The sequence below is a fragment of the Xiphophorus maculatus genome, chromosome 19 (assembly GCF_002775205.1).
Source record: "Xiphophorus maculatus strain JP 163 A chromosome 19, X_maculatus-5.0-male, whole genome shotgun sequence".
In the NCBI taxonomy this organism is placed as follows: Eukaryota; Metazoa; Chordata; class Actinopteri; order Cyprinodontiformes; family Poeciliidae; genus Xiphophorus; species Xiphophorus maculatus.
The window spans coordinates 10841615-10856996 of NC_036461.1; the positions used below are offsets into that span (position 1 = coordinate 10841615).

At 39.0% G+C, this 15382-nt stretch overlaps 2 protein-coding genes across 2 annotated transcripts in view; one reads left to right on the plus strand and one right to left on the minus strand.

Annotated features, from left to right (window-relative positions):
- Nucleotides 1–65: 65 nt before the first annotated feature.
- LOC102229611 (syncoilin-like) lies at nt 66–2870 on the minus strand. The gene is made up of 5 exons (XM_005806159.3): nt 2718–2870; nt 2056–2526; nt 784–1194; nt 585–709; nt 66–508 (listed from the first exon to the last, which is right to left on the minus strand). The coding sequence occupies exons 2-5, from the start codon at nt 2518–2520 to the stop codon at nt 445–447; spliced, it is 1065 nt and encodes a 354-aa protein (XP_005806216.2). The 5' UTR covers nt 2521–2526; nt 2718–2870; the 3' UTR covers nt 66–444.
- Nucleotides 2871–4141: 1271 nt separating this feature from the next.
- The window catches only part of LOC102229350 (uncharacterized protein KIAA1522 homolog), a 30443-nt gene continuing 19202 nt past the window's right edge, over nt 4142–15382 (plus strand). Inside the window, exons 1-2 of the mRNA XM_023353052.1 lie at nt 4142–4455; nt 14181–14499. Of these exons, the coding sequence (XP_023208820.1) occupies nt 14205–14499 (295 nt within the window). The 5' untranslated portion in view covers nt 4142–4455; nt 14181–14204. The remainder of the gene's footprint in view (nt 4456–14180; nt 14500–15382) is intronic.

Here is a 15382-nt window from a genome sequence, read left to right on the forward strand (position 1 = left end):
TTTTTTTAGAGGCAAGACTTGGTGTTCTATAAATTGTGAATTATGTTAATGTTTGCATTATGCTGCAGTTTCTGTCAGCATAATGCAGAAACTGCAGCATTTTTGCAGCACAAAATTTTCTTTTCTGCTGCAAAAGAAAATTTAATAAAAACTAGTGTTCGTTTTTTAATAAATTTTCATGGTGTTGAAGTTAAAAATACAAACTTCAAACTACAACTTGTCTAATTCTGAGAAGCATAATCTGGTAAAATTCTGACTGCTTATATTGGAGAAAATCTGCAACAGCTTAAGTTCAAAGTTGTGGAAGCAGTTTTTGCTTTTAAAAGCCACTGAAATTGTTTCTTGTAGATCAGTCCACAGGAAGGTTCAAATGCATCCTTAAAGTAACATGGTCTGCAAGACCATGATGTAAACTTTTAAGCTGCTCTGGGGTTTGATCTGCTTTCAGCCTCTGGAAATGGATAACTGTTCTTCCTCTTCAGAAATGTTATGCAGTTCATCGTTTCCTCTGCGAGACAAAACAGTTTTCAGTCATTTGTCACACAGATTCTCAATTAAAGCAAAACAGATTCATGTAGATTTACCTTAAAAATGTGAGCTCTGTTTTCAGGCCCTCTGTGAGCTGCTCCAAATCAGTCCTGAAGGTTTTTTGAATCTCAAACTCCAATTTTAGTTCTCTGAGTGTCTCTTGTAGTTCTTCCACTATTTCCTGTACAAACAATCCAATTTCCTTCAAGTTTACTGCATTCTAAACATCAATGTTTCTCTAGAGACAAGTCCTACCTTGTGATGTGCTGTCCTCTCCTCCCTCTCTATCTCCATAAGATTGATCCGTTTCAGCAGACAGGATCTCTGCACCTCCAGCCTCCGAATGTCTTCTCTCAGAGGAGCCAGGCTGGCTCTCAGGTCCATCGCCTGCTCCTTGCAGTTTCTCAGAGCTTCCTCCCCAGCCTGCCTTCTCCTCAGCAGGGCTACCATGCGTGGCTCGTACCAGCCCTCCAGTGCCGTTACGCTGCCGCTGAGCCTCCGCTGCAGCCTGATGGAAGCCTGCCGACACTGACTGACATCACTCATGGTCCTTGACCGGCGCGGTCTAGAGGCTTGATCTCTGAGGGAGGTGAGCTGGTTCTGGTGGTCATCCTGCAGCTGGTGCAACTCATGGGACAGATCATGGAGACTGGCCTTCAGTTCCTCCTATCAATAAACAGAGCATGAGGAGCAGAGATACGGTAAGTTTTTGCACAAATAGTGCCTTACAGAAATATTCACACCTCTTGAATTTGTTTCACACTTGGCTACATAAAGACCACAAATTTATATGACTTACAAGTCTACAATAAAACCTGTTCTTGTAATGTGACTGGATACTTTTGCAAGGTGCCGAATGTAAACTGGTGAGCACAAATTTATTATGGCCAAAACAGGACATAAAATATAATAAAATAAAATTTCTAATTCCAGCAATATGACAATGGCATCAAAAAGCGTGTGAGCACAAGGAGTTTACTTTGCTAAAAATTAAACAAAATGACAGTAATCTTCACTTATTTGCTACTTTAGTTGAAAATTTTACAAAATGTAATGTAAATTATATATAATTACATTGCTTTATCTCCCAAAGACAGACATGATTATGCACAGAACAAGTGTTGTGGCAATTGTTTGTCAAACCAAACATCACATAAAAGTTCAATCCATAAGCCAATATCCAAAATTTTACGTTTGCTTTTTAGATTGTATTTTTTCTTCCAGTTGGCAAGCAAATAATAAAGATCAAACTATTCCTATACCAGTCCCTATATTTATAGAAAGTTCACACACAGTTCTCCCTATCTAGCTTAGGAAATAATGAAATCAAAAAATAATAATAAAATAAACAATTACTAACCTGCAATTATATTTGGCAAATAATCAAAAAACAAAGTAAACTGAGAATAAATGTGGAAAAAATTCAAAGTAGTAAAAATAAAGAATAAATAGTTCCAACAACAAGAATGATTAAAAATTGTGAATCAGAGAAACATTTCAGGGACAGTGAACAGGATGTGCACAGACCTGTGTCAGACCAGACTGAGCCACTTCGTACTCCTGTCCAGCCAGCGTCACCTGACTCTGGATACAGTCTCTGGCTGCGATGAACAGTTTCCTCTTCACCTGCTCCACTTCCTTGTGCATGGAGACATAATCCAGCTGAGCCAGAGTGAGGAGCCTCCTTGCCGCCATCAGCTTTTCTCTGAGGTGCTCCACAACCTGCAGCATAGGTTCGTTCAGAGCGAGAAGCTCCTGGATCAGCTCGTCCCTCTGCCTCTCCAGACCCAACACTTGCTGAATCCAGTACTCAAAAAGTTCCCCCAGAGCTTTCATGCCCATCTGGTTCATCTTTAGTGTGTTGAGCAGTGTAGTTTCACACAGGGCTGTTTCAGAGTCAATGTGTACATCATGTTTTGAAATATCCTCATTGTGTAATTCCTCAGTGGATGTTGTGTTGCTGCCATCCTCCACTTGCTGTTTTCTGCTCATGACAAACTGAAGCACAAAACAACTTTACAGTCATTAACCAAGAAATAATCAACTTTAAATCACGTCAGCGGTTTTAATAATCACCTCTTAAATAGGCAGTTTAACATACTTAATTATCCTGACTAACTGCTGTTCTCTCTACTCATGATCAAATCATGGAGATGATTAACAACACAAATTAAGTATACTTTACTCACTGTTTTGGAGATGCCAGCCCCAGTGTTTCAAAACCTTTGAGTGGAGTTTGTTCTTTAGTGCTAAGTAGTTCTTTGCTCTCCGTATGTCTCCAGGAAAACACAGGATCACTTTGTATTTATTAATAACACAGGAGGTATGGAGGGGAAACTCTATCTAGGACTCTCATGGAATCACGATCTGTGTCAGTGACAGGGGAGCAGACTGTGTCTTGACCAGCTTATGTGGCATCAAAGTCTATATTTATACACATCAGCAGCTTGTTTTTATGTGTGCACTTAGTTTGCCAGTGATATTGTGGTGTAAACCAACTATTTTCATTAACTTTTAACCATAAATCATCCAGGAAAGTGTTGCAATATTAGAAGAGCAGTGCAACCAGTTCCTCTGGATGTAATATTTGCATGATTAATGAATGTATTTGTTTCAGCAATTTTGCATACGGTCTATCAAGCCTCACTCAGAAAAATGGAAATGAGCACTAATCTGGGACACATAAAAGAATTTCATCAAGATATGAGCAGAATTAAAGGAATATTGTAGTCTTAGAAACCCCAATACTATGCTGCCTTGCAAAACTATACTGTGCACTTGTACTTTTACACCCTTTTTCATATTTTGGATTTATCAATTTACCACAAACCAGAAGGGGACTCAGGACACATATTGAAGATGGTGCTCTGATCAGACGAGATCAAAACTGATGTTTTTGGTCAAGATGCAAAACTCTGTGTGACAGAAAACTAAAACTATACTTCGACCTGAACACAACACAAAACTTGGTAGCAGAAGTATCATGATGTGGGGATGTTTTGTTTTTTAAGTTAAAAAGCAACTATCCTTTTCTCTCCATGTTACAGTTACTACCTACACTGTGTTAGGCTATCAAATAAAATAAAAAAAACATTGAAGTTTCAGGTTGCAGCATGAGAAAATGTGGAAAGGATCAGGGTGTATGGATAGTTTCCGAGGTGCTGCACTAGGAAATTATAAACCAATTTGAAATATTTCCTAAATAAATAAGTAATAAGTTTGTTGTATTTTTATTTATTGTTTTTACATTTCAATGGATTTTGCAAATCTGGACCACATTACGGATGAGTTAAAAATATTTTACAGTCTAATTAACTAAAAAAAGCTTCTTTTTTAAAAAAAGTTTTTGTCGTATGGACATGTGAGAAAAAAAAATTAAGCATAAATATTTTTTAATTTTCAAATTAATTATTTTTCTTTAAAATAACATCTTAGCAGTAAAATGTGAGGATTTGTTTTGTGTTGTTTTTTTTAAGGTTATAGCTTGTCGCAGTTTTGCACGTTCCCCACCAGATGTCCTCAGTTCGCCGACCGCTGCCGCTCCCCTACCTGAGCCCTGCCTCCTCCAGGTGGGATTACCAACTCGGTGGTATTTTCTTCACTCCCTTCCTATCTGCCTTGGTTCATTGGAGCGTCCGCACACAGACAGACAGACAGACAGACAGACAGACAGACAGACAAACAGCTCATGACAGCTGGGCAAACTCTTCCGTTTTGCTTTGACAGAGTGGAGCCGAGTAAATGCTGCCGTTTCGTGTAGCGCGCTGAAGCTTTCACGGAAATGGTTCACCTGAAGTTTTCTGTCGGACAGTAAGAATATTAAAAAAAAAAAGTTTGGAGCTGGAGAGAAATGAAGCCCCTGAGAGACGCTTCATATGGAGAGTGAGTAAATAAACCCTAACCGGATCTCGAAAAGTTTTTAAAAAGGTAAGCTTCTCTTTTTTTTTTTAACGCTTTGACGCAAAACTCCCTAATATGTTTTTATTTGTAGTTATTTGAAAACATTTGCGCTATAAACTTTACTTTAACAATACAATTTCTGTTTTCTTTTATCCAGTTTTTAACGTTTCTGCTCTAGGATTATTTTTTTTTTAATTAAAGAGAAACTATCTTGTTAAGCCCGATGTTCTACATTGTAATCAAATACAGTGTAGTGCTTTGAAGAATCCAGCATAGGTAATTTAAGACCTCTGACAATAAACCCTATTGTTTCCTTCCTCTCACCCAGCTGGAAATGCTTCCTTACTACATGATTCTCTCGCACTTGGTTTTGATTATTGCCCATGCATTTGCACTGCTTGTTAGTGGACCTCTACGGGCAAGGAATTTCATCCTTTCTGTCTGGTCTGCTGCATCTCCTGAACTTTGGACAAATTAAAGATTTGGACTTGAACTTTTCTTTTGCAGATCAGTGAGGGCTGGGGTTCTGTTTCTTTTTTAGTTGCGATTTCTTGGTTTCATACTGAGAAGTTGAGGCCAAGATGAAGCCATTTTTTGTTTAGAAAGGGTGTGTCACCTACTGGTGTTCCTTCTCCACCATGTATGCCATGCCAAGGCTTGCACCAAAGGAAATTACAGTTGTGGTATGTGAGCAGTAGCAAAGAGCAAAGATTCAGCTGTAGATCCAGATAGACATTAAAATAGATTATATAACTTGAGAAAATAGAGATGCACATATTTTCTTGATACCAATGTTCTCCAATTCTTTGCAGTCTGACCTGCTTCTTCCAATTTCTGTGTTTGAAGGACAATAATTTGAGTCAAAATGTGCTAATGGTAGAATGCTAATCCATTAGTATTCCAACACATTACTTTGCAATGAACGCTTTGCACTGTGCTAACTGGACACTTTGGTATGTGTTCATAGCAAAATAATGAACACATGATGAAAAGAAACTGCAAAAATCACAATAAATGCAAGAAATCTGCTGAAATCTCTCTTCTGAAATGACCAGGTACAGTAGTTTCAAACAAAACAATAAGGAATGCACTCAACCACACAATTTATATGCCCATTCACTGCACAAGACTCCACTGCTGAAAAAAAATCATGGGTAAATCAGTAGATTTTGAGAAGCCTGTGAAATACTAGTTGAATATCCTCTGGTCTGATTTGGCCAAAGCAATTGGTGAAAAAATTCAAGGGAAAGAGTCTGAATCCGATCCCTGCCTCTGCTGGTGCATCCCTTTCAGAAAACCTAAAAGATGCTTTGTTTTGTTGTGAAACTACTGTCAGGCTTAGGCTGAGTTGCTCAGTGGAGGAAAGGTCAAAGCCGCTTGTCCAGACAAGGCAACAGGAAGAACAATCAGTACTGTAACAGCCACATGACTGAGTGATCTGTGTGTCAGTATGGAAATGGATGGCTCATGAGTGTGAAACGGGGTGCTGTTAATCAAAGAGATGAGCAAATTATCAGTAAGCCTTCATCAGCACTTATGTAAATTCAAGTGAGTTTATATTGTAAGGAGGCTAGGCGGTCTGCAAATGCAAACAAGCTTGTTCCCACACTTGTCTTTCGGGCCAAAATGCTTTATTTTCTTCACTATAATCATTTTTCTTTGACTTCTTTCCATTTTTCTGCCTCTTCGGTTGAGAAAGCTTCAATTTAACCCTGAGTCCCAGCAGATACTCAGCAATGCCAGGTTGTATTTTTAAACCCCTTTGCTGTCCAGCTGTGTTTGCCCTCTTAGTGACTTGGTCAGTACTGCTCCACGACAGTTTCTATTTTTTTTTGTTTTCAAGAGTGACCAGGCAGTGCAGGGGGCTATAAGCTCTGCAGTCCTAACTTGGATTCCTGGCAACCCTTAGAAGCGAAGCTAATGAGACCCTCTACATCCTTTGTTTGTGTGGTCCTGTCCCGCAGTCTTTGTGTTTCCCTTCTGCCACACATCTATCTTACACAAATGGGTGATTTAACGGCTTCTGCAGAACTTGATGGCATACTGAGTAGGTAATGCAGTCACTGGATTGGCGAAGAGATGCATCTAAAACATGAAGGACTGTGAGCCCTGAGGATCAGGATTGAGAATCGCTGTGCTAGAGGATTTCTGAGAGTCTAAAAACCTGATATCAACATGTTAATTAGTCTGGGTTTCTGCTTGCATGCAGCCTAAAGTCACTGCTCAACAGATATCCTTTCCAACTTTTTAAAACATTACCATGAATCCTGTTTCTAAAGGATACCCCTATTCCCCTGAGCACTGGGGCACACCTTTAGGAAGCTTGCATAATGAGTTGCCAGCATTTCTTAATAGTTAGTCACGCATGAGTCAATATGCCTTCATTTGTTGAGTAAACAGTTAATAGCCCTGCAACAGATTTTTTTTGATCACATATTGCATATAGGTAGCAGAAAATGTGGAATATGATATATAGTTGTTTAAAAATGTTAAAATTTATTAACTGTGCAACCTATATTTATTCTCGTTTGAGCAGAGCAAAAACTTAACAGAAGTAATGAAATATAAGCAAAATGTAAGCTTGAGGGTTAGGAACGAGCTTTGAGGAGGATTCCTTTAACTTGTCTTTCTTCTGAGGTAAAATGTAAAAGCCTGATCTCAGCCACCTGTGAACTGACCGGCGGTGATGAGCTATGCTCCCACCTCTGGCACTTCCTCTGGCATCTCTAATCGATGACTTTTAAATCTTAGGAAGAGTTAGACTGGAAATATGAGCTGTTTTTTAAAACACTGGCACACTTTAATACCAATAACACAATTACCAGATTAGATGATAAATTGTTAGTCCTTTTTAAATGTATAAGTCATTAGAAAAAGTTGCAGAACATTGTCCTCTTTGAATGCCAAATTTCTCTCAGTGGAAACACGCAACTGCATATTATATTATCTCTAAATGACTTCCATGTGCCAGCTATTATCTGTTTTCTTCCATGTGGCCAATTGTGGAAGGAGGACTTTAGGAGGGACGTGTGACAGTGTGAGGTTGAGGACTCAACCTCACACTGTGTGTGTGTTGGAGAGTGAAAAAGCAGAGTTGAGAGAAGAGTTCTTCAGTCGGTAATTATCAATCTCTCAGGAATGCTGCTGCCGCTCTTACCAGACAAGCCGCTGCATGGCTGCGACAGCTTCACAAGCTCCACCAGCTTGCGTTACCCCTCTATCACAGGTTCTCCTCCTCCGACATGCACACACAGAGGGCGTACAATCTGAGAAAACCTTCCAGACTATTTTTTTGGGGACGGGAGGGAGGGGTTGTGCCTTTATTTTCCTACAGCGCTTGTTGTTGTTTGCTTTTTGTTGTTCTTGTTACCTACATGGCTGTTTTCTGTAATCTTATCCTCTCAGCAAACAAAGAGACCACAATATGTCAGAATGAGATTATCTTTCAGTTCTTTTGCCAAAGCATGTCATGGAAGAAAAACAAATGACTGGAAACTTTTGAGCCAAAGTTTGGCTCATAAAAGAAAAAGAAAAGTTAACAATCTCACGAGCTTCTTTTTCTTTCTTTAGAACATTTCCAGTTTCTTTCCTCTTACAGCAACAATCACTGTGCCGGTCCTGTATGTCAAGCTCTCACCGTTCAGATGAGGTTACTTAAGTTTGTTCTTGAGCACCAATGCTCGTCTTTGTTTGATAAAGCCCAGAGAAGACTGCCAACGCCCTAACTGATGCCTCCAGGTGCTTCACTGTAACACCAGTTTTGCTCAACACTTGCGATTTAGCAACAGTCGTAAAAGCTGAAAACTGTTATTTTCCACTCCGGGTGTTGATTTAATAAGAAAACTGGAGTTTATCCACTTCATCCTTTCGACTTCCTATAAGGGAAATATTAATCTTCTGATCTGTCATTCTGGAGGCTGTGCCATGTGAAACCAGCAGCTGAGGTGTAGATGTGAATGGCTCCATGTATAAACTGAGCCAGTCCTAATACAAACAAAGGTGGCTGTCTGTATCACCGCCACGCCCTCTTGCCTTATCCCCATGAGGTAGCACAGTCTGCTAGTCAGGCGGCTTCCCTGTGTGACTCACTGCGATTGCATTTACATTTCCTGGAGCCCCCTCCTTTGTCCCCCAGGCCACTCACTACCTGTGAGATTCTTATTTCTCCTCTTTGGCTCCAGAGCCAAAGAGATTACTGAGCAGCGAGTGAGCTAACCTGAACTTTTGAGGGGCCTCAACAAAATCAATACATGCTGACTGGAGTGCAGAGTTAGCTTTATGAAGTTCAACAAATACTGGAAAATATCACAGATTGTATGAATTTAAATATCAGACAAAGATGAGGTGGGTAAATTCAGAACGCAGTTTTTATATTTTACTTATTGAGAGGAAATATTTCCAAATCAACCTGGCTCTACCTGGAAATAACCCTTGCCCTCTTTGTTAATCAGAATTGGCTTTATTTGCAGAATTTGTGCACACAAACAAGATCTCTTTCTCTTGTAATTTTAGTTAAAACATTTATGAAAAATGTCTGGGAAAAACTAAATATGTGCATATACATCCATCCGGCCGTCCATTTTCTTACACCCTTGTCCTGAGTGGGGTCAGGAGGGGTGCTGGTGTCTGTCTCCAGGGAGACATTTCGGGTGAGAGGCGGGGTACACCCTGGACAGGTTGTTAGTCCGTCGCAGTGTTCATATACATTGTTTCAGAAAAAAAGAGGGAAGATGATTTGAATTAGTATCAATCTGCACACGTTAACTGTTGGGTATTCGTCAGCGTGACAGCCTGGAGAATGAAATCGTTTCAGCACTGGCTATGTAAATATCACTCTGTAGTGCCAACCTGAAAGGTAAAAGTCTTAAATGCTTTGTGTCCAGGATGTGAGGGGTCTGCAGAAATTTTAACCAGCCTTCTCCTGATCCTAGACCTGTACAAGTGCTGAATTCTGTGCATTCTGGTGATCCTCTCTGCAGGCCTGATTATTCTTTGCAGTGTTGGCCAGTTATCATGAAATAACTGTGATTAACAAAATTAGTTAGCTGACGTTTAGTTATTGGCTAAAGTTTATTTTTTCTTTGTCCCCTAAAAGATCTCAAATGTAACACATCATGGCCGATCTTAAGAAATTCAATAACAGATGTGAGTACATTTTGTAAAATAAACATAATATTGATGGTCAAACATGACGGTCTGGAGATGATTTAATGTAATGGAATGAACTGTCATCATAGACGGAACCATGAAATCTGCTCTCTACCAGAAAGTCCAGAAGGAGACTATTCCTTGATCCGTTCATAACTTTAGGCTTAAGTGCACTTGGGTCAAGTATCAGCAAGCCTACCTTTGAAGACCTTGAAAAACTACAATGAATATTTGCATTAGCTTAGTAAAAATCTAGATCTAAATCTGACAAACACCCAAAGTCTCACTGACAGTTACTTCCAAAGCTAAAGTTCAGTAGTTATGTCTGTAGGTGGAGCAACGGGGAGTAATACTTTCTCATAATAGCAACTTTGGCTTGGACAGTCTCTTCTCTTAATAAATGAAATATTTTGAGAACTGTTTTGAATTTAAACTCATCTGATCTGAAACAGCTAAATGTGACAGAAAACAGAGGCCTAACCCTTTTAATAGCCCTTCAAGTTACAGAAATGTTATCTGACGGCCTGATCATTCATGGTGAAGATTGCTGACTTGACAGTAGTTTAACAAACATCATTCACAACCAGAGGAAGCCACAAAAGGTCATTGTTCAAGAGGCTGGTTGTACAGAATGCTGTATCTATGCGCATTAAGGGAACGTTGAGTGGAAGAAAACACTTGGAACAGTTGCACAAGCAATGGGAATACACACAGGTCTGAGAGGGTTGTAAAGCCAAGCCCATTCAGAGTTTGGGAGAGATTAAAGCTCCCCATTCAGCCGGTTTAGAAAACCTATACAGTGCTGTTATTTTAGACATCTGTTCCTCTGACTTCTCTCTCATTCCTTCCACAATCCTTTGTCAGTGGTGCATAGGCCTCTGTGTGATGTAGTCCTGAATTAACTCATGTATGAGTACAGCAGAGCCTCGCTTCAGGCAAAGCAGGTGTCGCTGCTTTACATCTCTTCAACTTTACTTGACGTCTCTGCCAAGGGGAGCGAAGATGCAGACGTGTTCTGGAATTCGTGTCCTCAAGCTGCAGAGCATATAGCTGTCAGACGTGCTCGATCAATACATGGGTACACTGAGTCTCGAAAACCGTTTTCCTGCTGAAGTCTACTTTGTGTGCCGTCAGAGTCAGTGTTGCAGGTATTATTGACACAGAGACTAGAGGTTTGTGTGGTTAGAATGGGATCGTCTGTCCAAGAGTAAGGTCTAAATAAACAGCAGGTTGGGACATATGTATGCCTCTGCAGAACTGAGGCCAACCTACGAAAACCGCAAAAATTTAGCTGTAGGAAAGCTTGTTTTAAAGATCATGCATTTAGATTTTGTAGTTTGTCCGTAAACCTTTGTAAACCGAGAATGTCGGGTTAGGTTCTGTCTGGTGCCACCATGTAGCTCTATAATTAGAATGGAGGTGCCGTGGTTTTGAGAAAATAATCCATTTTGAGCTTATTTTCTAATATGAAAACAATGACATTGAAAGTCTGGAACCTCGTTATTGAATCGAATTGTAAAAAAAAAAAAAAAAAAAAAAAAAAAAAAGAACAAAGATATTTTTAGAAGTCTAAACTCGGTGCCTCGCCCTGTTAGACTGTTTGAAAATCTTGGAATCTTCAGGTATTTTTGTGTAACCACAACACTGGTAGCATGACTCAACTCTTCAAGACCAGACTACACGGATAGGGGTTCTCTGGGTGGTCTCTGCCACAACCCAGAGTTCTCCTTGATCTCATTCCTTTGTTAGTAACACAAGAAGTTGTTGGACTTTCAGCCGCCTGTGGGATATAAGAGAATAAACTTGGCCATTTTTTCCTGAGAAAGCTGTCTGATTATTGGCCAGTGTTGCAAATACTGATGCCTGGATGTTAGTCATGCCTAAATGACTGTAATTTGGAGCAGGAGAAACACGCAGTGAAAAAGAGCCATGTTACTTTTCCTCAGAGGAGATAGAGTCATTTTGCTGTTGGTGGGGTTACTCATTGGAATGCAGATGCTTCTTCCATATTAAATCATTTCAGATTTGATCAGGAGTGCATCCATAGGAAGGTTTTGGAGCGGCCCCTGACCCATATATCAAGGATGACACAAATTTGATTCACCAGCTCAGAGGGTTAATTTAAAAAATGTTGGTTAGAATTTCTATTTTATGCAGAGCTTTTCAAGTAGATGGAAACAAATTGAAACATTAAAATGGAAAATGTGAGGTAGACAACATTAAGTATTCATCTTATTAAGCAAGAGTTTGTGTACGAGTAGGTAACGTTCTTGTTGCTGAGAACATACACATGATATGTAGATGAAGATATTAATGGCAAAATTTATGAGTATTGTATCCTGTTTTTTGTGCTACCATGTTTAAAGAGAGAAAATGTAAAAAGTAATTTTAAGTATAAGATCTAAAATGATTTTATTGAAAGACCTCTTTCAATTAAAATTAGATTACTTTGTTTCATTAGAACAAAATGAGATGAGTTTATTGCTGCTGATAGATTTTTTTTATTACAGACTCTGAGTCCAGATTACATACAAAAGAGAACAGAGACAATAAAATAAAAAAAATAAAAAAATGATGAGGTGAAAAGAATTGTACAATTGTAAAAATAGTTTTTGCTTTTTTCATAAATAGAAAATACGTATGTTTTTCCCCTGTGAGTACTTTTAACTCAACAGTTTTGGACTTTGTGATAAAAGGTTTGGACACCACTGCTTTAGGTCATCCATACTCCTGGGCCCTCTCTGTTGCTCTCTTTGATTTGGATTATGATCCGATGACTGAGCTCGCCTTAGAAAAAAGTAAATTTTTTGCAGATTGCCATTTGCTTTTGATCATTATTCATCAAAATTACCAGACGGCGACTCATTTTAGTTCACCAGACTTTAATTTAAAATGTCTTGGTCAATCAGTGAGTACATGTGACTGCTCTCTAGTTTAAGGCCTTTGGAAGGGAAATGGGCCCACAGCGTCACATCTCCTCTGCTTTACCTTACAGGCAACATGAAATGCCTTTTCACATATTTATCTTTTTTGCCAAGCCCAAATAGTATTTTGTGTCAAAAAATACCCATTCAAACTTAATTTTACTAAAGCAAAACGTCTTAGGTTTGATCCCATAGACAAAGAAGACCTCTAGTTGTTTACGTTTCTGTTGGTAGGACCACCATGCTTCCCATGCAGCTCGGCTGGCATAAGGAAGATGTCATAACAGTTGGTGACTTTTTGCTGAAGATTGCGAAGATGTTTTTATTAATTTCTATCTTCATAGTACTGTATTTAAATAAACATTGCTGTTTGTCTAGCCTTGTTTGTCACAGTTACAGTTTTTAAAGATTTTAATAACTCCTCTAACTATTGATATGGGAAAATTTTATCAAAAAAAAACTTTTTTTTTCTCACAGCTTATGTAGCTCACCAATTCTTTAACCACTTGTTTTAACATCTTTCCCATTCTGGCAGTGTCTAACCTGTTTACGTTTTTCAAATTAAGCTGCTGCAATATTAGATGAATTTAAGACTTTTTATTCCTGGTGAGAAGATTGAGGGAGCTCACCTACAAGACGTAGCTGGATACAGATAAAGTCATACAATATGCCTTCATCAAAGTTATCTCAGCTCTGTATCTGTATGCTGAACTGATTCAGAGAACAGGATCCAGGTTTCTGTGGTTTGATGTCATGTCTCGTCATGTGGCGATAAAGTGATTCCACAGACTACAATATGTTTGGTTACATTTCACAAACATCAGTTAGAAAGTGTTTTTTCCTGCATGAGAGCACCCAGAAATCGTTTAGAAGCTCTTATAATTAATAACTGTGACACAACCTTTCACCACCTGTTGCTTTGCAAATGCCGATTTCTACCATCTTTATACCTGGCTCCTTCATTTAGCCTGTAATTTTGATGACAAGTGTCAAACAAAGTGCACAGCTTGGCAAAGCCAAGTGTAAGATCCCCTAAAGCAATGCTAGGAAATCCATCTGAGAGCACATAAAAAGGTAAGAGGTGGGTGGAGGAAGGAAGCAATGGGAGCTGGATGAGATCACCGAACTTGTAATGAAAAAACATTAAACGACAGTTCATTGAAGCAAGAAACAGAAAATCCACAGAAATCTTAATACAGACTTCAATAGGAATGCTTATCTGCAAACTGTTCGATGATGTTTATTTGTCTTTCTTTATTTTTTTGTAAAGCTCTTCCCAGTCTGTGTGTAAAAGTGCAATGAGCTTACGGGTGCGGCCTTGTGAATCATGACTCTGTGTTATGGAATGAAGGGAGCGGTGCCAGTTCGTTGTTTGCAGGACGGTGGAGTTTGGTTCAGAGGAAGGAGTGGGGGTCTGTTCAGGCCACAATACTGCCCACAGAGACATGCACTACCTCAGACATGCATGTCAATTATTTATTGGATTAAGATTGTTATCTTCAAACTGATAAACTGCACCTGACTGAATTGATGAATGATAACATGCTTTTGAGTAACTTGATCTTAATCATAACAGATTTGTACTAAAAAATGTATTTAAAAAATGAGAGTGAGATTAGAAATGAGATTTTTTTTGTTTTTTATATATATTTAACAATTCCATGTTCATCTTTCCTTCAGGACATAGCTCCATCGTGAGGCGGCATGTCAAATCGTGATTCCCTGGGAGTCGGGGAGCTGCTTCCCCAAGACGTGATCCATGTCTTTGCCCAGGAAAAACACAGCAGAAGAGGCCGAAAGAAGCGCACTCGCTCCTTTGGTCGAGCTTTCAGCTGGTTCAAGAGAAAGAAGAGGAAGAACAACTTCAATAATGGGCAGAACCACGGTATGGGGCCCCCTCTGGACCTGGACCTTGATAGACATCGTTCCGGTCATCATGGTGGACACAAGGGAGGACAGAAGTCAGGGAAGCAGACCCATCAACATGGAAACAGTCATGGTGAGACCCCACAATATGCAGGCTTTTTTAGTGTGAAAGAATTGTTCGATTTAACTGGTCAGTGTTTCAAGACACAGTTGGCAGAGAAAAAGTTGAATATCATGTGATATGGTGCATGGGACATTTTATGTTTTATTTAGACATACCGCCATCCATAGCTTAAAGGTTTTACTGTTTTGTACTGAGAAACGGCATTGAAACTTTTGTTTTTCTACTAACATATTTTCAAATCACCACATTTATCCAGAAAGGAGACAAAAGGTATCTTATTGTTTTTTTTTTTTTTATCATCAGAGGGTCAGAATTTTACAGTTTCTACTGAAATTGGTCACAAAGTCCCTGATTGGTGCATCCTTTAAATATAACGGAAAGGTTTTTATCTTTTATCTTCATTTGCCAAATTATTTGTTGAGTAGTAAAGCACAGCCAGATTAAATATATCAAAGCTAAATTCCCTCTTTTTTGGTTTATAAAAGCATCAACAAACACCACTTTGTTAAGGTTCAGACACATAGCTACTGTACACTGTGATTAAAAAATGGGGATAATTTTGGAATTGCTTCATTTTCTGTTGGATTAAAGTGTACTACCTCCATTACCAACCCTGCTTTGAATTTTAATTAGATGATCAATGGTTGTTTCATTTAGTTATCCCACTTAAACAAAGTTTACATAAATTGAGTTTGTGAGTACTGTCGTCATCATGAAGCTGGTTTGGGCAAAATTGGAATCTACAAACAAGACAGCAAAGAAAACCAGAAGATCTAGCAAAGCTTCTTCTGTGGATCTCTAATTAAGGTGTCTGAGTAAACATTTTTAAATTAACTAATAAACCCCATTTACTATTAAAGAATCTGGTAGAGGGTATGGATGGATAAATGAT